The sequence below is a fragment of the Drosophila eugracilis genome, unplaced genomic scaffold (assembly GCF_018153835.1).
Source record: "Drosophila eugracilis isolate 14026-0451.02 unplaced genomic scaffold, ASM1815383v1 contig_2088, whole genome shotgun sequence".
In the NCBI taxonomy this organism is placed as follows: domain Eukaryota; kingdom Metazoa; phylum Arthropoda; class Insecta; order Diptera; family Drosophilidae; genus Drosophila; species Drosophila eugracilis.
In genome coordinates, this window is record NW_024572964.1 from 2,978,615 (window position 1) to 3,004,894 (window position 26,280).

The 26,280-nt window shown below is 40.8% G+C and overlaps 2 protein-coding genes across 18 annotated transcripts in view; one reads left to right on the forward strand and one right to left on the reverse strand.

The window, feature by feature from the left end:
* Positions 1–705: 705 nt before the first annotated feature.
* LOC108108211 (protein spaetzle 5) lies at positions 706–11,095 on the reverse strand. Of its 2 annotated transcripts, none has more exons than XM_017216172.1 (6): positions 10,818–11,095; positions 8,045–8,189; positions 7,825–7,979; positions 5,623–5,886; positions 4,714–5,220; positions 706–1,220 (listed from the first exon to the last, which is right to left on the reverse strand). In XM_017216172.1, the coding sequence occupies exons 2-6, from the start codon at positions 8,105–8,107 to the stop codon at positions 1,052–1,054; spliced, it is 1,158 nt and encodes a 385-aa protein (XP_017071661.1). In that variant the 5' UTR covers positions 8,108–8,189; positions 10,818–11,095; the 3' UTR covers positions 706–1,051. The 2 variants fall into 2 exon arrangements, with proteins under 2 accessions (XP_017071661.1, XP_017071662.1); XM_017216173.1 differs by having other exon boundaries at positions 8,045–8,206.
* A 2,989-nt stretch (positions 11,096–14,084) lies between these two features.
* The window catches only part of LOC108107759 (potassium voltage-gated channel protein Shab), a 57,170-nt gene continuing 44,974 nt past the window's right edge, over positions 14,085–26,280 (forward strand). For 5 of the 16 annotated variants that reach the window (XM_017215437.2, XM_017215440.2, XM_017215444.2 and 2 more), the window contains exons 1-2: positions 14,351–15,984; positions 16,254–16,451. The gene's annotated coding sequence lies outside the window, so the exon portion shown is untranslated. The other 11 variants (XM_017215448.1, XM_017215442.2, XM_017215447.2 and 8 more) reach the window with 7 other exon arrangements.

Genomic DNA, 26,280 nt, shown 5'->3' on the forward strand with positions numbered 1-26,280 from the left:
CTTCTGTACTTTCTCAACATTCTGTCACCAACTGGGGCCATCTGGATCACTTTTAGTGCCACAGATGTACGGATGCACGGGCATACATCATCGCGTAGTAATATCGGCCTTCAATACATCCATTCCGTATCCTCAGAGGCACCGAGTCTTCATCCGGATTCTCATCCCTATACCCCCGAGCATCCCGCTCTATCCATATATGAGATGGCCCCCTTTTTTTTGAGCCGCGCTTCGTGCGCGTGACACCTGATGTTATTTTACGATTATTGTTTCTGGATTTATGGAACGCAATTGCATTTGCAGCAGCACGGCAGGTGTTGTTGCTGGTCTGTTTTTGCTGGCACTGCCACTGCGGAAATTCTCATTTCACCAACACACAATTAAAAGTTGCGAATCCTTTGGGGCTGTGTGTTGGCAAAGCGGGCCAAAGGAGTAACTGTATTAATTAAAAACCACAAAATCCGATTTGCACTACGCCCAGGGCTTAATAAAATTGTTTGTGGCAAATCTTCCTGTGGCATTATATGAATTGAATTGTGAGTCCTTTTGCATGGCATAAACTGTATTGGGATTTATAGAATATTGAGCAGCATTTTAATTTAAATTTCTTTAAATAAATAAATTGTTGTATATTTTTTAGTGTTCCAAGAAAAGACCAAACTTACCCCTTAGCCATATCCACCCCAAAATAAATCCAGTCACACCTTTAACTTGAAAAAAGCATCGCTCGAATATTTGTTTATTTGATATCCATTAGATCGCTCACAGGGTAAGACTAATGCTACTATACAAAACTCAAAGGGATTGTGCGGGCATAAATCCAATTTTGCATGCCTCACTCGATGTTTTCGATTTAAATTACATATTTTTAAGAACTACATTGTCTGTGTTTTTGTGTAACTACATGAGAGAGAGATATTGAGTGTTGTGTGTGTGTGTGTGTGTGTGTGTTTGCTATGTTTTCATATCATTTAGTTATCAGATATGATTTTTGCCAAAATAGCCGCCGAGGATATGGTGTCCTGTCCTCGTCGTTCTGCTCCTGCCGCACTTAATTGGCGGCTATCGTGCAGACACAGCAACTGGGAAACCAGAACGTGTCCGTGTACAGATTCTGCCCGTTGCCCTGGAGCGCAATTAAGCGCTTTTGCACAAACTTCTGCTCGCATCTCGAGTTGTAGCCGTTGGGCAATTCGCACAGGTTCGAGCAGGTGTTCGAGCTGAAAAATAAACGGAATACGAGTAAGTGCCGAATGCCAAATACCAAATACCAAATGCCAAAACACCAAATGTCGAGAATCAACAATTGTGCAGAATTTAGTTGTGGGTTGTCGGGCATAAATAAAGAGCGCCGGCTGTGACTCCTTTTCAAACGGAGGAAACGCAGATCTGCAGAGTTGAAAGTTTAACGAACTCGTTAAAACGGGAATCGTACGTAATTGATAAGGAGTCGCAGTCCGAGCGGAAGCAGAAACGGTACAATCCCTGCACTGGGAGCAAGTATTAGTAAATCTTCATTGCAATTAAACTAATCAGGTAAAGTAAGTTTTTTAAGATTTAAAAGTTAAGTTTAAAACGTATATATTCTCTATATTGTGTTCTCTATAATAGTGTTATCAATTTAGAATCTTTTTGATCTTAATTTTCTCTCCCTGTAGCCCTGCTCCCAGCTGTTCTTTGGCCAAGATTTATGCGCGCCTGCGTAGGTACTCCATTTGGTTAAACAAATTGCGCCAAGTACCGGGTTCAGTGCCAACAACAAGTGGTAGTGGAAAGCGACAGCAGTCCAGAAGTGAAAAGGGACTCAATTTTGCGACTGGGAAGCGGGACAAGCGGGCAACAATTAGGGCAACGCGTTGACCCAACCCAAAGAGCCGCCAGAAGGGAACCACCTCACCCCAATTCCTGCTCTTGGCATTTGTTTGCGCTTTTTCTGGATGAGTGTGGAAAGGTTTTCGAGTAGCGCACGCATCCAAAAAAAAAAAGGAAAAGGGGGAAGGACCAAGCAGAGTGCAAGGGGACAGCAAGGATACGGCCAAATGGTGGAATTCGCCCTGCTCTCGTATTTCCGACTCATTTTCGGGGTGTGATAATTCGTTTAACCGCAATTATGACACCGTATAAACGGGCCTTAGTTCGACCTGCACTAACCACGCGCCCGGTGGGAAAGGGAAGGTGAAAGATGCCGATGCCCCTGCCAGAACGAGAAGGACTCTCAGGGATTTCCCCTAGTCTTGACAAAAAAAAAAATATTAAAAGAGGGGAAAACCTCGGGCGTCCCGCTGCGAATTATTAACATTGGAATGGGGTTGGAATGACACCTCGTCACTGATTACAAGTGCTGAAAACGGTAAGGGGTGTGACTCCGGATCACAGGGAATGAAACGAAATAATGAGCGCGGAGGAAGGCTACTTCAAGGACGGCTGGGTGGACAAGTCACTCACTTAATCCCCTAACGCTACAAAATAATTACGGGCTGGTGAAATTTGAAGCAGAAGAATAAATAAATGAAAGCAAATAACATATGGTTAATAATCGAAATAACAATAAGTTCATTATTTAAATGTTGGCCAATAATATTTGCGGTTGAAAACTAATTCCATTTTTATGTTTTCCATATAAGCCAACCTATTGTTTGGGTGGGTCATAGCTTTTGAGATATTGTAAACATTTTATGTTAAGTCTTTATCCCTTTAAATCAAATATTTAATAAAAACCATTTAGCTTTACCTATTTTTTACAAAAAATGTATATCATGTAAATAAATATTGGTAGTTAATTTAAATTTTATTTAATTTATTAAATTTCATGAGCAATATCTTGATTTCGAACCAATAGCAAGAAAGCAGTGCACTGCTTCTTCGGCTCTTAGTCGAGACACAACCCATATGTAAAGTATATGTAAAATTCACTCTAACTCACAGCTGAAATTATTTAAATAAATAAAAAATAAAATGATTCAATTTAAATAACTCCAGAATCTTTCTATGTGGGTATGGCAATGATTTTCGGAAGTTAAAGTTTTTGTCAAATTTAACTTTTTTGTAAGGGGTACCATCATCTTTTTTTCCAAAAATTCCAAAAATATTTTTACCTTAAGATTTGAATGGGACTTCAATATTTTGAAAATAGATTGAAAAACAAGCCTAACGACATATGGCATTACAGATTCCGACTTTTTTTGGCTTTGTAATGAAGAAAATACTGATATTTCGAGCCTCAAATCCGGACGGACCGGTTTCGCGTTTTTCAACATCATAAATTTTACGAAAAATCTCAAAAAATGTACTTTTTGAGTGTAATACACAGTTCAACAGGGAATTTAAATACGAACTCAACGATTCTACGATTACTTTTGGCTCTGTAATGAGGGAAATACTGATATTTTGGGCGAGACATCAAAATTGTGACTTTTTAGTAAAATTTGTAATATTTTCCCCCAGTGTTATGCTTATAACTTTGTCAAATTAAGAGCCACAAACAAAAGGAATCCGTTTTTTTGCAGCTAACGACCCCAGAAAACTTTCTATCTGGGTATGAAATTAAATTTCGGAGATTAAAATTTTTCTGAAATTTCACTTTTTTGTAAGGGGTACCATCATCATTTTTTCGAAAAATTGAAAAAATATTTTTTCTTTCAGATTTTAATGGGACTTCAATATTATGAAAATAGATTCAAATACAAGCTCAACGACGTATTACATTCCAAATTCCGACCTTTTTTGGTATTGTAAGGAAGAAAATACTGATATTTAGAGCCTCAAATCGGGAAAAACCGCTTTTCGCATTTTTTAACATCATGAAAATTTACGAAAAATCTAAAATAAATCACTTTTTGAGTGTGGTACACAGTTCGACGGGGAATTTAAATACGAACTCAACGAGGTATACCTTTCCATGTTACGATCATTTTTGGCTCTTTAATGAGGGAAATACTGATATTTTGAGCTGAAAATCAAAATTTTGACTTTTGAGTAAAATTCGCGATATTTTTCCCCAGTCTTATGCTTATAACTTTGTCAAAAGAAGTCGCAGAACCAAAAGAAATACTGTTTTGTGCAGCTTACGACCCCAGAAAACTTTCTATCTGGGTATGGCAATGATTTTCGGAAATTACATTTTTTGTCAAATTTCACTTTTTTGTAAGGGGTACCATCATCATTTTTATGAAAAATTGAAAAAATATTTTTTTCTTCAGATTTGAATGACACTTCAATATTTTGAAAAATAGATTGAGAAACAAGCTTAACGAGATATAACATTCCATTTTCCGACCATTATTGGCTTTGTTATAGACAAAATACTGAAAATTCCAGCCTCAAATCGGGCCAGACCGGTTTTCGCATATTTTGAACATCATAAACATTTACGAAAAATCTCAAAAAATGTACTTTTTGTGCCTGGACCCAAGGTATGACATTCTATATTCTGACCGTTTTTGACTTTCTGAATAATTGTCAGAATTAAAAGCCTGTATCCTTCCGGCAAACTCTCCAAAACCCTCTCCCAATCTAAGGACACCCCCCTAAAAACTTTCACAAAACCCCAAAAACGAAACTATAGATATCCCAGTACCATAGACCTAATCCTAAAAATCTGTAACTCCCATTCTATTCCAACCCTCCAAAAAATTCAACATGCTCAACATCATCAAAGCCACAGACACCTCTCCTCTCCTTCGATTTTTCATAAATCCCCCGACTTGTACTTACGCACAAAGCTCCGCCTTGACCATCTGGCGGGCCACGTTCTGCTCGTTGACCACGAACATCCAGTTTCCGCGACTATTGAGTGCCGCCTGTGGTGTGATGAACTGCGAGGTCGTTTGGCAGAGGGTGGAGCGTCCCGGACTTTGTCGCTTTGTCCTCGAACGCTTCTTCAGCGGATTAGGGGCATCCACGCCCACGATATCCAAGAGATCCATGTTGAGCGACACATCGCGCTTGCTCAGCGAGTGATCGTCTGCCGGCTCGTCCTCCTCCTCAGCCTGCTCGGGCTCCGGTTCGACCACCTCCTTCTCTACATGCTCGTTAGCCTGCTTCTGCTTCCGGCTGAGATCCCTGACCAAACGCTTTAGCCATAGTGTGGCATTGTAGGGCGTTGACCTGCCACCATGATTGAAGTACAATTGGCCGCCGGAGGATGAGGTGCCACCACCCTGGGCATTGTAACGCTGACCTGAACGATGACCTCCGCCCGAGGAGGTGTATAGGAGATATCTTCGGTAGGAGTTTTAGAAAGAATGGATTACAATTAAAATAATATTGATAAGTACCTAGAATGAGTTGAACGTAAACCAAAAACCCATAAAGAGGGAAATCTTGAAAAGAATTTTTAATTAGATCTTAATGAAGTATTAAGAACACATATCATGGCCTTGGGTATTTAATATCTAATTAGAAGATAATAATGGTAGCATTGTGAGCTATTTCATAGTTGAATTTAAATTATCTCTTAAAAAACCATTAAAGCGTACATTGTAATGCTACTACATTGAAGGTCAAAATCTAGTTTTAGGCTCGAGATTTCCCTTTTTCTGTTATGGTACAAAACCATAAACGAATCTTTATAAAGACCTTGAGAATGGTTCTTATATTTTTTAATATATTCCAAGTACTCACGTTGGCGCTTCCGTTGAGGGATTGCTGATGAAAAGCGAGTTTCCACCGCCACTCGCCCGCTGGGGATTACCCCCGAAGGGAGTCTGATAACTATAGCCATTAAAGTCCTGGGCATTGGGATCGCGGGGCGGGAAGATGGACTTGGGATCATAGAAGACGGGAGTATCGTGCCACGCCACCGCCGCAAAATCCTCCCAGGTTTCGTCTACCAGCAGGGTGCTGGCCTCATAGCCCCACTTGCGGACGAGGCTCTTGATGAGATACCTAAATGAAAGTGACAAGAGGATATTATTATCAAGCTATTATCAAAGATATATCAGTCCAAAAACCTTATGCTTATAGTTGAAGAAATGAAAGAAATTCATTGCCTGTAAAAAGTATTTAAAGTTTGAAACTCTTTTAGTGATCCCAAAGATATTGCTTTCAGTGCAGTGTGTACCATTTGTATCTGTTAATGACGAGTGGAAAATGACCTTATTTTCAGATGTTTTTTCCTGCGTGCAAGAGGGAAACAATGAGTGATGCAAGCTGCGATGGTTAACAGGCTGGGAAAGCGAGTGCCAGCCACTTGTCGGAGCCAACCGAATTATGCAAGTCACAGACTGACTGACTGACAAGTGCCAGAAATTGCCATGGAAATGGTAATTGCGGAGTTGCCCAAGCCAAATCAAATATGAGTATCATAATTAATATGCGGCCGCAGGGCAAGAAGGAAAAAAATTGGGAGGCGCAGACATCGTAAATAATAAATTGGCAGTGCCGCAGTTTTTTTTTTTTTTTTGTCGTTTCTTATCAACAGACATCTCATGCCCGTCACGTGCCGCAGAAACGGCCAGAGAAAGGTAAGGGTTAAGGGGCGGACCCCACCTATATAAATATATAGTAAAAACCCGCTTGGGGCTTTCCCATATCATATCATTTTATATATTTTTTTGAGAATTATGCAACGCACAGAAATTCCAATGCAAGCTTTGTAATAAAAAGCCTATTTAATTGCCGCGTCGGCGCCGAGGGCTTATCAAGCCATTCGCATTACCATTACCAACTAACGCACATTTTATTTAAATCCGAGTCGAAGAAATGCTCTAAAAATAGACGAACAAACATGGCCAACCAGTCGGGCGAAGGCGGGTGATAAACAAACAAACAAACAAACCAACAAAACATCAAATTTGAGTGCCATCATTGGGGCACGTAAGACAAAAGATGCACTCTGGGGGTCAAATGGTGAATAATGGATGCTCTATCGATGGATGCCAAAGCCAATCTTATTTATTTTATTATTGTTTCTTCCATTAGCAATAAGATAGATAAAAACATGTGCTTTGATTTCCAGAAATAAACCTTTTATAAACCCCTCAAAGATTTCTTGCCATATCTCTTAGTTTTAAGTTCAATTACAATATGAAACCCTTGGTAATTAAGACAAGATCTCCCAAGCCCTATGTCTTATCCATATCGGATAATAAAAATATTTGAAAAATACCAATAAATTTATAAGCAAAATGTTTTATTCATTAGGACAAAAAATCAAGTTGTTCTCCAAACAAAAAATCTAAAGCACACCCAAAATACTCTGGCTCACGCGCCAAATTGCCGGTCTAGGCAACTTATGATGCCCCGAAGACACGATTATTCATTGGAGGCATTCATAAATATTCGAGAAGCACGCGGCCAGTCGTCGTCGTTGTCGTCGTCGCCAAAGTTATACTACACATATATGCTAGTAGGAGCCAAACAAAAAGTGTCTTGAACTGTCAATTCAAGTTTATTGGGTCAAGGAATTCCCCCAGCTGGCTGAGAGCAGAAGCCCCCAAACAGCATCTCAGCAGTATGTGAGTATCTGAGATACTCGAGTATCTGAGAGCTTGTCGCGGAAGCGGCCACAAGAGATACTCACTAGATGCTCGGTATGCTAATGACAGCAGCGTTGTCAGCGAACAAGTTTCGATTTCGATAGCGAATTAAATTGAAGCCGAAATTGTCTCGTGGCCAAACATTTGTTTGAAATGCACTCGGAAGAAGTGTCTATTGATTGCAGTCGGTGATGTAGACAGAAATTATTGTTAAACATTTTAAATAAGTAAACTATTACTACTAAACCGTTAAGTTTTTAAGTCCGCAGTTGGTAAATTTTATGTTAAAAAGAATCTGAAAAATCCCCAAAAAATCCTGGTAGGTCCCTAAGCCATTCCTACTTACGTGGGGTAGTTATCAGCGTGCTCGCAGTACGTCTTCCCAGGACGGGCACAGGTGGGCGTCTGACCAGGTGGTGCCGGGAGGAATTGGCAAGGCGGCGCTCCGTAAAGGCCACATGGCGGGGGCGAGCTGTGGGCGGCTACTGTATAAGCTAATATCTGAGGAATACAGAATTGAAATTATATCAAGTACTTAGATTACAAGGAGGACAAGGAGTACTCACCACATAGGTAAGGAGAACTTGGTTACAACTAAGAGACGGCGGACGTTTAATACTCTTTGTCATTGTCGATTCATTCGCCGTCGATTTGCATTTGCATTTGACTCGATTGCGATTCAGCAATTGTCTTCAACCCGAAGTCCGAAATCTGAAGCGAAAGAGAAACTGCCATGAGTTATTTTGGCAAAATATTACTATGGCAAAAAGTGCCCAAGTACCCGGCAATTTTTCACACCATTTCCCTGAGGACGCGAAACAGACAATAACTGATGGTTTTTCCGCAGCGGAAATGCCTCAAAGTGCTTATTTGTTGCTCGGAGTTCACTTGGGCTTATTGTTAAGTCAAACAATCAACAAACTAAAACAATAACATAAACACGAACCACACAGCCGACAACCTCTAGAGCAAACACCAGCCAAACAGCGCGAACAACTCCCGTAAATAGCGAAAATAAATTGCCAAAAGTGAAAGTGACGAACAAGCTCAAGACAACAAGATTAAGTATACGCAGATTAAGTATACGCCGCGGAGATAATGGACTGGTCACGCCCACAGCCATTGTGGGGGCGTTCCAAATTGGCAACCCCAGCTGTCAGCTAATGACAATATTTATAAACTCTAATGATTTATTAGAGCTTCTAATGGCGGGTTTTAAAGTGCCGGCATTTGCATGTCGAATAAAATGCATGTTGGCATGGACTATTTATGATTAGATCAAAGCGATTTAAAGAATGTTAACTAATTAATGTTAACAATTAACAAATATAAGAGGACAATAAATAGTTTGATGTGGGTTCCTAGTGGGGAAGCTAAAGGGGAATAACTAAAACTGAAACTTCCAAAAAATAATCACATAATCTCTAAAAACTGGAACTTTCCCAATTCACTTTCAATTTAATTTACACAAACTAAAGGTAATTAAGCTAAAAATAAATTCGTTACATATATGTCTAATTATTCTAATGCCATGCTTACAAGTGATCAAATCAGAAGCTGTCACTGTCCATGCGAAAAACCGGATTTCGTGTCAAGTTTTGCTTTAGTTTCGATAAAAATGTATACCACAATTATTTATAGAATGAAAAGCAATAACAATTCGCCATAAAACAGTCTGACATGGGTTGCCTGTAAAAGCTGTGAGCATTGAAGTATTCTTAGGAATTTCAACTGATACAGAAACACCTGCCACAAACTGTTGTAGGATTTCCGGGATCACAGGCTCTGTCGCACAAGCCAAGCAAAACAAATCAGTCAACAATCAAGCGCCAATGACAAAGTGTCGGGCAAGGTACACAGAAAATAAAATAAGTTATTATTAATAAGGGTTTATTATCAGTTTCCAATCAATAAATAATTTATCTTTCCATTAACAATTAGTAAATTTTAATCAAATTTTTAATTATTTCTTTCCTTTTCACTTTTAGTCTCTGCCTTTAAAGTAAAATTTAAATTAAATTAAAAATCGATTTGATGTAGTCACGTAATCCTAAGTTTTATGTGCTATTTTCTCTCTCTGCATGGAGCCCAGCTTTGTTTGGCGCTTGCGATCTGCTAATGGAGTCTTGCACATGGCTACTCCCACGTATGGCTGGTATTTCCCCGATGCCAAAGTTGCGCCAGGCGATCACCTCATAAATCACGGATCGGCCAAAAGAAGTTGGACACGGTCTTTGGCATTGTCTCCCTTTGGCAACTTTAGTGGCAGTGTGTTTTATGGTGTGTTTTGGGCCATTTGCACATCATTAGGCCGACGGGCCAAAAGTTAATGAAATTGTTAAAGATCTTTGACCAAGCTTAGGCGGCTAATCCATTCGCAGCGGTTTCATTTTTCGAAATTGAGTGCTCAACTTAGCTGGGCTCTCGATTCAATTTATTTGAATGATTTGGCCGCAAAATCATCTATCTATATTTAATTGATTATGCCCCGCCTGAGTAATGATCGATTGTCCGATCTTTATCTTTGTCTCGCCCAGACATTCTCACTTATTCATCCGATCGGAACTTTTTCACGGGGATGAGTCTAGATATTTTGTTGGTGGCTAATTGAAGTATTAGCAGGCTACAAAAAGAGCTGAATGAATGGAAGAACTGTCTAATAATTATGTGGCTAGTTAATTAAAATAAATGATAACTTGTTAATTGCTAAACAATCATGAAACTTTGTAGAAAAAGGTTTAACTTATATCAGATGTGAACCTTCCAAAGTAAACTCTTATCTAAATATAACATTTTAAGGGATATAACTTTATAGACTTTATAATCAGGGTTTTTACTTAGTTTAAGCTTGGGAGATAGACCTAAGCTTTGCTTACATCTTCTTGGCCAGACCTCTGACAGATTTTCCCACTTTTTGGTTGCCACAAAGAGCTTTGCTTATTTGATACCAATTTAGGGACTAAAACAATGGAATCGATTTGAGCCAGACAAATAGCGCTGGGCTTCATTATAATTTTTTAAACATATATTTTATGCCTGCATTTAGCTGAGAAATTAAGCACGACTTTTCAAGGCTACGGCCAGGTTTTTTCTCCCCACTCCGATGATATTTTGTTTTTATTTACCCAAAGTGTTGTCTGCATTTTTGTGGATTTTGTTTTGTGATCGCTTTGATTTAATTTGTGTTTACTGGTTTCCTAACATTTCGGTTACAAGTATATAGTCGAAGCAAAAATAAAACAATAAAATGTTATAATAAATCAGAGCTGCGATGACAGATTAATTAAATTTATTAATTTATGGCAGTGGGTTAAATTATTCGCTATATTAATTACTCACCTGGTGTGCGGCTTATTGTATGCTTTTTCGACTTTTTCTTCACTGATTAACCTTTTTGTTCACTGCACATTGCCTTTTGTATTTTTGTGAATTATTTTCTCTTTTTGCCAGCGAACTCACTTGAAAATTCTACTAATTAAAAAACTTAACACGTACCGAAGAGCAGCGCGGAGATTTCAATTTTGTATTTTTCGGCTTTGGGTTTTGGGTTTTCGATGTTCGATTTTCGATTTCGGTTTTTTGTTCCGTTTCACGCGTTTGCCAATGCTCACGGCAGCAGTTCGTAGCCAACTGAGAGGTCTTAGCCAAGTTAACACCAACACTAGCTGCCCTGAGCCGCCAACTCTGGGCAGAGCAAAGCAGAGCTTGGGCCAGAGCAGCGCCATATAGCCAAAGATATAGCCGGCTGTGATCTCCCAGGCTAATCTCTCAATTTGGACCGCTCAACTTTGAACTTTTTGGCCCGTGATTCATGTCGTTGGCCACATACTAAACTGTGATATGTGATTTGCGGTTTTCATTTCTTTTCTTTTTTGGCCCGATTCAAGACCGGAAGTCCAGTGGTTCGGGCCATTCAATATGACGCAGGCTTTATTTATTGACAACTTTTATTGTTTGTTTTACATTGTCGCCAATATGCGAACTGCAATAAAGTGAATTTATTTAAATTGTTAATTTCTGCCGCTCGCCAATTGTTGTTCGGCGCTGCCGCCGGTTTTGGCCCATAGATACGATTCATTGTTCGGGCTATGATTTTGGATTTTTATGGCCAATGAAGGTCATTTAACAGCTTTTATCTGTCGCAGATTTGTGACTGCTGCCGTTGATTTGATTTGATTTGGCGATGCCTCCGGCGCAGACATTGAATGTTGGCAAGAAAAGGCTTTTAATGGCCAAGACCACGCACAATTGTAGGAGTTACCTACGTTTTTGTCTCTCGACCAAGGCATTTAAATCAATTTTTGTTCGTTGTGCCAAAGCTGGAAGTATGAGGATTATGGCTGCTGGGGTATATTAACTGAATGGTATGGAAATTTGAAAGATTTTTTCGTTATTATATTTATTTATTAATCATCACTTGTTTGTTCTTGCCAAAAGAAGAAAGCGATGACCAACAATTGCTCTGACAATATGTTTTAATTTATTCCAGATTTTTAGAATCTTCAATAGTCTACGAAGGCTATACACTAACTATACTAATTATAGAAACTCTTAAAGGATCAGCAAATCCTTAACGTGGTTTTGGATTTCATTCAATAAAGACTCATGTTTAAAGTTTACTTAAGTTAAGTTAGCTATAAGAGGTGTACATACGAGTAAGCCTCCATAAGTACCTTACAGAGCATCCCTCAGTTCATCTCATAAAATCTCGATCACGATTTATGTTAACAGCTGATTGCCAATAGGCAATGTCCCATAAAGCAAGAGCTTTGCACTACCAAATCTTTCGAGGCGTTTTTGGAATTTTATCCGTTGCCTTGTTGGTTTCGTCGTTTAATTTTGGTTTTTTTCAGTCTTTTCGGTTTTATTTTTGCACAACTTTCACAAAGACGAGACCTAGACCAAGAGGCAGAAAAGTACGGGAAAACCCTCGCAGAAATCACGATATGGGGAGCTCCGAAGCTCTTATCGAAAATGGTTTTTAATGCGTTTTTAAGTCAAATTAGTGACTTCATCAGTCTGCCGGCCGAGCAGGCTCAGATTTGGTTTGAGATTCACTTAAGCCGCTCATTAATCAAACTCCGAGCCCAAGGTATCGGGACCAAAGTCATTTTATAACTTAAACTAATACATAGGCATATATGCATGTGGTTACATCCGTGGAAGGGCCACTCCCCCAACTGCCCACCGCCTCCGCTGTTGTAGGGCTAAGCTGCAATTGCGAAAGGGTTAATTAGAGGCTGGGCCAGGCCCAATGCCATCAGTTGGTTGGTTGGCCAACGAAACCATTAAAACCGTCGATTGCCCTGGGCCAATTCATACCTCTGTCGCATTATTTTGGTACCACTAACCCGTCAAACATCACCCGCTGCCCGTGACGTAATGGTAATAGCGGTCTTAGGCCGGCCACTTTTGAGTTGGGCTTATTTAATGACTTTCCTTCTCCAAACCAAAACCGCTCCGAAAACGCTAGGAAAACGTACGCAAAACGTTTCTTTGGTTGCGATCTTCGATTGGTAACTGACAAAAGCTGAATATTATATCACTCCCCAGAGAATATTTTACTGATTAAAAAGTTTAACAAAAATTATTCACGACTAATTGAATCAGAAATGAATTCTAATTAGGCATTCGATTTAATAAATTTACCAATTTAAATTGTTCTCTACTCATTATGGTAATTCCTTGCTTTTTTAATTATTCTCCTATAAAACTTTCGACCTCAAATTTTAAATCTCTTTCATTTTATGGCCCACCTGATAGCATTTAACAGTTTATAAAATAATGTTAAATTATGTTTTCGCATATATTATCAAATGCTATTCCTATTTTTTACTACCTCTCCGTTTTGTGGATAGCACACTATAAAAATGTGAAAACAATTCGTGCCGGGTGTTCTTTATGATTGTTTAGCCATAACAGCCTCCTCCTGTCACTTAGGGCATAATTTATATTCATGACTGGTCAAGGCGTCTAAGGAAAGCCCACGGAGCGGGGGAAAAGACAAAAGGGAAGCTGAAACTTTTCACCACATGTCCTTCAGATAAACAGGATAACACAAAAGAAAACCATATGCCTCGGATTTCAGCGCCATAAACTGTTGTGTTGCTCCCTCCGTCTACGCCTGTCATTTAAACTAAATGGCCATAAATAATGAGGACTTAATAAGTTTGAATGGCTGTCATACAAGACATTTTTTCTAAAATTTCTATAGAAACTTAAGACGAACGTTTAAGGACCGTATTGAACAGTAAGAGACATTTCAGATTCAAACTTAATACTAATTGAGATTATTATCAGTTTTCTTTCCAATTTTAGTTTGATTTCAGACAATTTTAAAGACATTATTAAGTATCTTTTTAAAGAAATAACACGTTTTTGTACTTACTATTTATCGCAGCAATTTATTTCGTTTAAAAACTCAAACAAACTACCAGGAATTCCCGTTTTCAACCCCTATTTTCATTCACGCCTTTTCCCTACGCCACTGCTTGCGTTTCGAAACGCCATCAGCTGGCCGCAAACTCACCACGACGCCGCCGTCAGCGGCAGCGCCGGATCCGGCTGCATGGGCTCCGGCGGAACGCTCTCAAAAGTGCTGGGCCACAGCTGAGAACGGACGTGTGTGGTGGGTGCTTGGAGGAGTGCTCCGGTCGTGTGTCGCACGGCGTATACTTAACATTGGACGCCTCGGTTGCCGTCGTGTGTTTTTCTGGCAGTTTGTCGGTTGGTCACTTGGTCAGTTGGTCAGTCAGACGGCGGCTGGCCATCAACTGTTACCAATCCAATGCAACTTCTAGCCTGGCAGAAACAAAAAGCAACAAAAACCCAAAACAAAAAGTGTGTGTGCGCGGAAATTCGTGAAAAAATGCCAAGAAGTCAATGAGGAAAAATTAAAAATTTCGAAAATAAATCAAGTGTGACAAGAGAGATTTGAAGAGAGAGAGAGAGAGAAAGCAAAAGAAAGCACAAATACCGAAACGTATAATCTGAAATCTAAATTTCTAGTGACGCGTTTAAAAGTGCAGAAAATGTGGCCATCGCAGTCAATCAATTGATTTTTCTTTTCGGCTAGAAGTTTGCTAAGGGGGAACTCCAAGATATTTGTATCTCTTTTGGGGTCACAGGACATTAATAATGCCAAGGCAGCGGGTTCGAAGAGTTCTAAAGGCAAAAACTACACAGAAATGTTTATCTGGGTAGCAAAACAAATTGCCAAACGGAAGCCCAAAAACCAGATCGTCGAAGCCCAGAAAAAAAGGAACAGGGTCATATGATTGACAATAGTTAAATTGGGGGTTGCTAGTTCTGGCGTCAGGCGGGAAAAGTCGGAAGAGCCAGACAACAGACGCGGCGTCGCAATAATCATAAAGGCAATAACAACACGGCCAACGAAATCATAAATTCATGTGTCAGCGATTCGGGCTTCCTAGGGGGTTATCTGGTTTTCAAGGGGGCTTTCGCCTTTCTTGGGGGCTAAAGTCTCCCCTTGATTATTCATTCATGGGTCGTAATTAGCCGAGTAGTTGCAGTTGCCTGAATAATTTGGCAGCCACAACGCAACTTGGCCAATTAGGCGCTTAAAAGATATGTGTATATATGTACCTGCAAACAGAGACAGGTGGGCAGCGCACACTTTTCGCTTGACTAAGGTCAAAAGTTGTCTCCCTCTCCATAAAGATGGTCCACCTTCCTCTCATCTCACCCAAAAAAGAAAATAAGAAAAATAGAACCCATCTGAACTTGATGCTGTCGCTGAGACTGCCGACGCATCGCGAGGCTATGGCGGCTATTTTTAACAAAAAAGCACGCCCGCACGGCCAATAAATTTACCCAGAAAATGAAAAGCCAAAGAAATGAAAAAGGAAAACCGAAAGAGAGAGATCAGGAAAGTAGCATATATGTAGGCATCCGAGGCATTCATATTAATTAAACTTTGCAAGTCCAAATCTACTTTGAAAACTTCAAAACTCATTTCTTTCGGGGCGGAATGTAGTTGTCAAAACGCACGCACAGCAGGAAAAACAAACCAGCGGGAGAGAGCAAAGTCCCAAAAAAGAGAGCCAGAGTTTTCCTAGCTAGAATCACCAAGAGAGAGAGAGAGGGAGAGCGAGAACGACACACAGCGAGAGAGAGAGGCTTTTCCAGGAGGTTTGGGCCTTCCAAAATAACACATTCCTCGTACAAAGGATTGGCTTCGCATTGACATTGGAAGCTTCTCGGTTTTCCGCTTTTCCTGCTGCTCGAGTTTGGAGTTTCTCCGACGCTTTCAGTTCGTGGCTAGACTTTGGAGCGTGCTGTGCTTGGAAAAACTGTGTGCGTGACCAGCGGAAAATCGGAAAGCCCCCCGTCACCTCCTCCTCCTTATACCGTACACACCGTACACACACACAGACACACTTTTACACCGCATTTTCCACAGGCCAAATGTGTAATAAAATCGAAACAATGGAACAGCAAACAAAACAACAGAAAATATAATACCGAATTGAAGTTCATTTGAATTGTGAGTGTCGGGGGCCGCAAGAAAAGTGTTTTCCCTCGGTGAAGTAAGGCGTGTACCACCCGTATACGTACGAATACAAATACAGTCGGGAGAAACGTAAAGGAAAGAAAAGGCCCGAAAGGCAGACAGATAGGCTGGCGGAAAAGAAAAATCCGCACTAGGACTGGCATTACCATAATGCCATTGAATAAGTTTGCCTTGGCGAAATTCTAAAAAAAGGTTCCCCGAAACGGTGTCTAAAATAAGATAAGTTTTTCTTTGTTTTCCAGCGCGTGTGTCTGTGACAAATATTTTCCTAAAGATAATAAGATAAATGAAAATTCCCCCCAATACAATCGGAAAATGTAAAATATATATATTCCTATGCCATAACAAATAAACACAAAATCAAAAACTTAATCAACGCTTAAACAAAACCCCAAACTAAACCTAAACAAGACGCCAGTGAAGTTAATACTCTTTAGTTGGTGAGTAGAACTAACTATAAAATAGTTTTTAAGCATTAAACATATAATTCTTGTATAGAAAACTTTCGTGAGATGGTGAAATTACTTCCTCTGCATTACTGGCATATTTTCCTTTATGAATTTATGCTAATACAATCGATATTTCGACTCGTGCCGCACTTTTGGCAACTTTACGAGTCAATTAGCGTTTGTAATTTGACATGCTACTTACTCTGGTTCTGGCTTTCCACAAGCCCTTATTCCTGAAGCCCTTTTCGCAGCTTTCGGCTGGGGTTTTTATCGGCCGCAATTACCCGAGCTGCGCAAACACATTTCCCAAGTTGTCAAACGGCCTTAATGGCACCTATGCGGGATCTGCCAGCCCCAGTCGAGTCCCTGCCCCGCCTCCAACCTAGATAAGGAATAAAAATAATATAATACTCATGCTAGTTGACAGACAAGCCAATAATCAAGTGATGTGCCGCAAATATTGTGATAAGGCGGCACCGCCTATATTCACCTCGCCATATTCGCCCCTTTTTACCACCTGCAGCAGGGAAAACAGTGGGAAAAGCGGGAAAGTTTCTGGAATTTATTGGGTAGGAAATTCGGCTGGCTGGGCGAGGCTGGGCCATAAAATATACTTAGTCCAAACATTGTTCGCAGGTGATAAAATTGCTTTAGATGTGTAAACAACAACATTGCACGCGTCTTAATGGTTTGCCAATTTCTGCTCCGTGTTCGAAAGGCGTGGCCCACCTCCACATCCAGAGCAATTTTGTCCAAATTGAAAGGTTTCCAAAGGGATTGACAGGATTGCCGGGTTTGTTAGGAGCAAGTGAAGCGGAAAAGCCTGTTAGAGGTATGGAAAAATCAGTAAGTGCACTCGAACACGCTTTTCTTATCCTCAAATCAGCTTAAACTAAATTGGAATGTAGGTAAATCTGTTGCCCAGCTATAAAGTAATATGTTTTGAATCACTGCCCTGCTATATAAACTACTTAAGTTGAATATTGAAATCTTAATCTCAGCGTATTAAACTAAATAAATCAAGGCTTAAGTGGCTTTGTTAGCTTACCATTCAAATCTAGACTAATCTAACATTCTTTGGAATATTTTAGGCATTTCCTTCATGCCAAGGCACATAATTTAAAAAGTTGTAATAAATATACAAACTGCTAAATCAGGAATATGATAAATCAAAAATAAATTCTGTGAATCTAAAATAGATTGCAAACTCAGAAAGTTATTTCCGCATATTCTGTATTTGTTTGGCTTTATAATAATCCAGTTTAGTAGCCAGTGCGAGTATCTCTAGCTGCCACTCAGCCAAAAGTTGGTCCTGAAGGTTGTCCATAAATTTGGTCTTTGGTCTGCGCTTCTGTACTTATTTATCTTTGCACAGTTGCCAGTTAAAAGCTATGAATTGTGTTGGCTGTCGAAATAAATACCAGACCGTTGCAGTCTGACATTTTTATGGCAGTTCCAAATTATTCAGCACAGCAATAGTAGAAAAAAGGGAGATGCTCGGGAATATTCTGAATGAAAATTCCAAAGGGTTATTTGTTGGGCTTCCACCATCATATTTTTCTTCTCTTTGGGCGCAAATTGCGGCCTCAAATTTATATATTTGCTGTGGATTTAAATGATTTGTCAACTCATTGAACACATGGTATTTGGGCAAACAATGGTCGAGTGGAGGAAAGAAAGTTGACCTTTATTCTCGAAGTATTTGTTAATGTTCATGGCCCATTAGTCGGCCAAGTTAGGCTTTTACTAGAGTTCTCAAAGCGTGGCATCGCTTATTTGGGCCATTAAAGTTGTTAACTGGATTTGAGGCCACCGAGGCTATCCCCTATCCATCCGCTTGCCATGGTTATAGTTTTTTCTCGCCTGCACATTAGTTATCCCGGATGTGCTTTTTTCGGCCTGATGACGTGCATACGTCGAACTTCGGGCTTATCTCGCCCCTTTTTCTATACTCTAGACCCCTAGATTTTCTCCTGCTCCTCCCGGTTCTTGCCACCACTTGAGCGGAGTCAGCGAAGAGCGCTTCCATTCATGTTTGAGGGCACATAATCAATATTTGGCAAGCAGCCGAATCGCATATGACAAACAGCGACAGGCCCAGAACTACGCGATATATGTACGCTATATGGAATATGGTATATCGTATAGGGTATAAGTGTTACGGGTTACGGGGACGACTTGGGGCTCCAAGGAGGAGGCCCATTGCCATCCCATCAGCAAAGTGCATCAGCCCATTGAATCCTGCCTGAGTGGGCTTTTGATGATTTACAAAAACGGATTTTGTTTTTGCCAGCGATACTCTTCTGCATAAATAAAGCAGGGAGTGCAGTTGATTTGCTAGTAAGTTCTGCAATGAAAAGTTAATTGTTTGGGAATAGAAAAGGTAGGAAAAGTAACTTGAGTTTACTGAAAAAAACAACCTGATTTTAGAATTAGATATTAGATATTAGATATTTGAAATGTTTTGTAGCTTTGGTTATCCTAATTGGTAAGGAATTTCATTTCAAGTAAGTCACTTTTTCCCACGAAGGGTATTTCGAATTCCCCATTGAAATTATGGCATTTAAATCCGCTTTGGGCATGGGCAAATCAACTTCTTGTCGGAGTCGCTAGTTGAGCTTTGTGCAGCTCCCCGAGGCGATAAAAATCAATGGCAGTGGCAGTCAGCGAGTCGCAGGCTACGGATATTATTGCTTCGTAGTTTTTGGCACACATGCAATGCCACGCTGCCTACTCCTGCGCTTTCTCCACTTTCTTTTCTTGCCTTATACCGTTTCTCCTTTGCCTGGAGCGTGGGAGTTCAAAAGTCGCCGCTCTGCTGACATGGGCCGCAAAGTGCATTCGGCGCTGTGCATTCTGCAGGTGAAAGATTCTCTGGCGTGGGCGTTACCCGGCGCTCAGACGACAACACAATTGGATTTAAGGCAAGATGTCAGCGAAAAGCGGGGAAAATCGTGGAAAACCAGCCTGAGCAGTCAAAACTTTTGGGATTGTTGTCGTCCCCCTTTTCATTTCAATTTTTGTGTTCGCCAAGCCTTGTTTGTCAAGGCAGAGCTGCCAAGAAAACGGCAGCGCGCCACAAATTTTCCCTTTCAATTGGACAACTAGAGCGGCAAAGGGGGTCAAGACGAAAAAGCTCCCGTGCAGTGAGAGAAAATCTGACTTAACTGTATTTGGGACTAAGAAAACATTGTGAAATTTATATTTTTTGACAAGCAAGGCAAAGAATTTCCCTGCTTATTTTCCCTCAATGTATGAGGTCTCCTCCCAGGCTGCCACAGACTTCTGGAGCCTTCTCGGATCTCTGATTCGAAGCCTGCTGGCTTATTTATTCATTTACTTCGAGTGGATTGCATTTGGCTGAGAGATGGAGTGCCAATTGCTCACGCCTAAGGGATTCCGCTTCGATGTGCTGCGCAACGCGGCGTATACGCAATGCGATTAATCTTAGACGCCCAAAACGAAGCTCATTAGCATGGAAGTGGAAGTGGAAGTGGAAGTGGCAGTGGAAGTGTTGAGGGCAAACCAAAAACAAGAAAAAACTGTGCAAGATTAATTGTGGGTCGTGCTCATCTTAGCTCCTCTTTTTGGCCACTTTGGAGGCGGCCTCTCGTTTTGGCCTAAGTGCCAGCACATTTATGCTAAATGGCCGGCCAAGAATTGTCTGCGGCAACAACTTGAAACTAATTGCCTCTTGACTTTCCCTCCATGTGGGTGGGTCGCTCATCTCCGTCACTTCCTCCGCCCCACTCTCTGGCATCCCATTTTGTCCTGGCATGGTAATTGTTCACGGAGAACTGCACTTAAACACACAACATTACCGGGAATGTGTGGCAAAATGCTGAAATGCAATTGCCATTGCGGCTGTGCCTCGATGTGCGATGTGGTACACCTCTAATGACACAGCAATGGACACAGCAAGACTGCAAAAGCCACAGGCAAAATAAATAAAATAGAGAAAATGCTACGGCAATAGCAGCGGCGAATAAACTTGGTCATGGGGCTAAAAGAGTCAAAGGATTCAAGTCACACAAAAACTTTTAATTATACTAAAAGGTACATTTAAATTGATTGTTCGGGAGATCTTTAAGGAACAAAAGGGAATTCCTCTGTTTTTAGAGGAAAACTTATAGTAATTACCGATTATTATTTCCATTAGTTAATTGAAAAAGCTGCTAATTAAATAAAATTGATTTGATGACCCCGAACCTGCGTCTAAGCAATCCTTTAAGCAACTTTACCCAAAACTAAGTAATCAAAGGCCAAGAAAGTAATTATACTGATAATCAATCACCGCGCACTTCAGCCAAGTTTCATTACGAAATTAAACTCGGTTTCATGGAGTGTGATTCCTGGGAATCTTTTTGCTGCATCCGAGTTCTTCCCCAGCTGCCACGACGAGTCCTTCCTTCAGCAAAACCACGCTTTTCCGCCTTTCTCGGCGGTAATTGATGAAGGCAGAGGGGCAAAGGGGAAATGGGTGGAAATGCCAAGGCTGTTGCAGCCACCATTAGCGTCATCATCACCAAAGGAATGATAATTTAACTTCATGACTGCCTTGGTTTTTTCTTCTCCTACTTCGCCCAAGTGATAAGTACCTAAACATGGGTTTTCCCTTCTCCGCTCACATACTGGCATAATTCTTTTTTAATGGCGTTGAGATTCAATTAAGTGAAACCCTTTCTCTTGTCATTTCTAGAAGTTAAATGAAAATTCAGTTGGGTTGCGCTCGGGAAAAGAGCGTGGCATGCCTTGCTTGCGTATGTTTGTGATATCTTAATAAAGTTAAAAGAGCTGGCGCTTTTTGTTCCAACTTGTTACTGTCATCTGCACACGATTGCGAGAAGATATGGAGAAAAGCGGGGAGAATTGAGAGGGAAATGTTTGAGAAAAACCGGGGCAGAGGCTTCGAGGACTTGGCTCAAAGTTTTCGCTTTTTGCTGGCGACATCCTGGCCTGTGCGCCAGATCAAAGCTGCTCAAGGAAATTGAAAAATAAAATTTTGCACTCCTTTGGAAAAGAAGAAAAACGCGCGCACACACACACACACACACACACAGCGAGAACAAGTTGGGTGAACAAAAAAGGCACAAATCTGTGAGGTTGAAACAAGGCTTAAATTTCGTGTTAAAAATTCGCCTTGCTCCGTCTCTTTTCGTCCTTCTGGGGAAAATGGTCACGCTTTGTGTAGCTGCCACTTTTATCTGCACAGTCCCGTTGTTGTTTTATGTCTCCTGCGGCGCAAAAACGGAGGAGTTTTGCTGGAAGAGCAATGGAAATGTCTACGGCGGTGGCTTTTACTCCACGGCTTTTGTCCCGACAGTCTTGGTTTATTTATGGCACATCTGCTGCTGCTTTTCCCCTGGCTTCCTCTTGCTCAGCCATCGAAGGATCTGCACCCAGCGGATGTGCAGCGCCATGTGTTCTAGGGGGGCACAGGTTGGTCTGGCTAGGTTGGAATATATTGTATTGTACCTTTTCTTTAAGTGTTCTAGTTATAACCACAAAAATCTAGTAATTAGAACAATTTAGTGAAATTCTAAATGTATAAAGTACAGCCACTCATTAAAAATGTATTTCAAAAGCGTTTGACAAACTTCTTCCCAACTAAATTCAATTACCAACTTTGCGGTTAAGCCTCTAGTGTGTCTTTCATTTGATAAATAATTAATGAACTTAGCAAGAAGAAACTATTATTGTCATAAATATTTTAAGGCCCCAACTTCAAAGGAAGTTTACAAGAAAACAAATTGGAAAGGTTGAATTTAGGTTTAGTTTAAATTTCCAGCATTAAATTCGCATACGTAACTTCCTAGAAAACTTAAAGAGAATCAGAATCTCATTCATTGGAAATCTTTACTGTACCGGCAGTTACTTTGCATACATATGAGCATGTTGCAAGTCAGTTGCGCTGGAATATATGGCTGCACTTTAACTGAAAGGACGCCGGCGAAAACTAAAAGGGAAATGCGCCACGGGCAGCCCCAAAACACACAAACACAGGTGACTGGGAGTATCTGTGTGGGTTGTACGGTGAAGTGACATCTGTATCTTGTATCTGGCAATATTTGCACTCAAGGTGCGGCACCGCGGATGCAGATACCAGGATACAGGATGCTTCCTGTTGCTGTTGGACTCACAGGGAAAACAGGCAGAGAGAGACAGAGAGAAAGAGTGGAGTGGCCCACGAATAATTAATAGTGTCTGGGCCCGGTCAATGTGTGCTAACGATTCCAGTTGGCTGCCTGCAACGGTAACTCGAGCTTTTCCCACACGCTTTCCACCTGTCCATGGCTGTATCTGTGTGTGTGTGTGTGCATGTCCTTTACTATTTAATGAGCACTCAGCCGCAGGTTTCTGTGGGCGTGTAGATACGAATATATTCCCATCCTGCAGAGGATTCTGCCAGTCACCGTTAAAATAGGAGAAATGCAGAGAAATGCGAGGAATGCGGAGGAAAGGCGGGCAAATCCTTGCCTATTTTCAGGTGCCTTGAGTGGAAAACTTGGCTGCTGCTTCTGCTGCTTTACGATGCCTCTTCTCTAGCAATTTTCTAAATTTACCTTTTGGGTGCATTTACGGCCGAACGCTATAAATAACTTCCACAGACGTATCCTTTTTGTTTTTCAACTTTTCGAATCAATTTCACTAAGAGCCTTGTCATTTTGTGTTTTCAGCGAAAGCCACCCGCTGAAAATCGATTCGAATCATATGGATTTCCTGCCAATAAAATTCGAATGGAAAAAAATCAACATAAGCACTCGCGGCGATTGCAAACAAATGAATAAAATTGAAAAGTTTATTTGAATTATAAATATACAAATCAGTTTTTACGACACCTTCCATTGAAGCCAGTACTTATCGTAAAAATTATGAAATTATGTTTACGAGAGGGCCAGACAAAGATCGCAATCCCCAAATCGAGTGATTTTTCATGATGAAAAACTTCCGCTGAGAAATTCTCGGTTGATTTGTTTGTTTGATCATCGCGATGGGATCCATCCCAGGGGCCAAATACGAGTATAAATATTAATATAGAGATACATAAAACACGGCCAATTGCTCATAAATTGCCTGGGCTTGCCTCGTATTTATTTACGGCTTCATCACCATTAATCGATGTATACATTGCCAATTCCTCAATATGCAAATGGGCCTCTGGGCAAATGGCAAATTACCGCCACTAGACATAAGTTGGCTTAGCCACAAAACGAGCGACTTTAAGCCAAATCCCAAATGGCATTAGGTCTAATAGGCCCACTACTGAAAAATCCAATTGAAATGGCTTAGTCAAGCACTCAAGACGGGTGTCGCCAAAAGTTTTCTATTTCTGAAGTTTATGCGGGGATCGAAATTGAGATATTTAGGTCTTGAACTCTTTATGAGGGAAACGTACAACATTCTTGCTAAAGATTTAATAGGTTTTTTCTTTTAAGAAGACAAATCATTTTAGGAACATTTTCCATTAGCCTTTTCCGCATAAACGTGCTTCCATTAAAGCATAAGACCCGTATTTGCTCTTCCACAGATGCGTTCGCCTTTCGGTGTGTGTGAGTTGTTTGAGCATGTGAGTGCTTGGATGTACTAGTATGCGTGTGTATGTGTGTGTTTATGCTACTGTGGCTGTGGAGTGTGTGTGCCGGCGTATCTGTGTGCACCGCTCGAGAACTCTTGAGGCTTTAAGCTGGTGCCATATAATCACACTCGACACAGTCATCAACAACATTGACGTACTCATCATTGCCGTCATTCGTGACGCTTGAAAATTTTCTACAAATTTTATCTTTTTTCCCCATATTTTCCCTTTTCTTTTTTCCGAGTGTTTGGCACTCGAGTGAGAGATTATCAAAAACTGTTTACTCGTCTCGAGACTCGAGAGTGGCGGAGCTGCCAGTTGGCAGTGGCTAGGTTTTCCCCTGCTTTTCCCATCTTTTTCCTCCTTTTGAATGTGGATTTCAGCCACATGTCCTGACACTTTTTTTCTGCTCACTTGCCACTGACAGGCGCCTTCAACGACCTGCCTCCCCCTTCGGACATAATTTCCATGAAATTGATTGACAATTGCCGCATTTTGTGGCACGTTTGCAAAACAGGCGGCCACCCGTGGCGCGCTGTATCGATTAGGCCACGGCAGGATGCACGATGTACCACCGGACACGGCGCTGAGTTGAGACCTGACAACTGCCCACCCTTATGATAGGAGAGCCCCCCATTTCAAACCCCCGGGGTCTGGAGTGCCGGCCCTTTCTCTGAAGTTTAATTAAATTGCCCAGAACATTGGGGAACACCTGCGAATTCTGCGGAATTTGTCGTCCTTCGATTAACTTTTTAATCTGAACTGTTGTTTAAAATGGAAAGTAAAATAGTAATATAAAAAGTACAAAGCTTTCTGGTTCTCAACGAACAATCAAATATATTTAGAGCTTCATTCTGTATTATTTTTATATATTTTTTAAACTTTTGAAATTAAATTGCTTAAAAGGAAAGCATTCTAGTTGCCTTAACTCAACTAAAATATAACTTTTTGTGTTTGTTTTCAAACGTACTCTGGTCATTCTTGTTCCAATTTCCCAGAGCTTTCCACTTGTGTTTCTTATTGCATTCTTTGTGTTTTCCCCCCCAAAGAAATGTCACAAATTTGTGTAATTTGCGCCTGCATGTAGGCAGCACTTTTTGCGCTGTAGCTGGCAGTGAAACGCAAGCCATGAGATGTGCGACTAGGAACCTATTCTCCCGTCTCTAGATTGCTGCAGATTATCTCGTTGTGCTCGGGCTGTCAAAGGACTCAGCCAGGCAAGAGGCAACTGAAAACAATTACGTGCAGCGAGTGTGTGTGTGTGCTTCTGAGGCTCTTGCATGGATGGATGCACTCGCAGCTTGACTTTGGCCATTGTTGTTTTCTAGGGGACCCTGGGAATGCAGCGACAAGTTGCATCCTGGGGATCCGGGACACATCTTGATACTCGCATGCAAAGCCAACTGCCAACTCCATTGTATTCCGTTTCAACGCTCTCGGCGGCAACAACAGGCATTTAATTGTGCAGTCGCCAGATGACAGATGCACTCCAAAGTAAACTCACATCCAGACCAAATGGAAAATACAAAAAATAAGTCGGAAAATGCAGAGAGGAGCAATGGGAAAATGGGTTGCATCAAATTGAAAATTCTTTGGCCATTGTAAACAAACTGAAATTGTTTGCTTTTCTCCCTTTTTACTGGGAAATTTGTTTCTGGTTCATTGAAGTTGGTCTATATATGCTTGATTTGGTCATCCAAATAGAGGTTTACTTTTGAAATGAGTTGAGGATAGGGTGTCTTTTTGTATAAATATTGAAATGACGGTTAAATATAAAGATAATTGGGGCAGATGCTTCTTCTTAAAGTAAAATAAATATTTAAAAAATCCTAAAAATATGTGTTAGGCACTTTCTCCAAATACCTAAAAAATCCACAGTTAATCTTAAGTTTTCCCCAACTAAGACTATAAAATACACAAAACTTCGGCCGGGGAAAAATAAATAATGGGAAAAGGAGCAAAGCACTTGGAATATAAAACAAACATTTTCCTATCGAGTGCGACTATACAATGCGTGTGTCTTTCGGGGCGTCTGGCAGAGAATTTCCATTTATCAGGTGGTTTCCCAAAGGCCTAAAAATAGCGATTGTTTTCAATGAGATTCCGCTGGCGCTCTCTGTCTCTCGGTCGGGGCTATGTGGGCCACAAAAAACATATATATTTAGATATAGCCGGCTATTCTGCGTTTCCCGAGATGCAGTCACACTCACTCTCTGCCTCTGTCTCTATCTCCTTCTCCGTGTG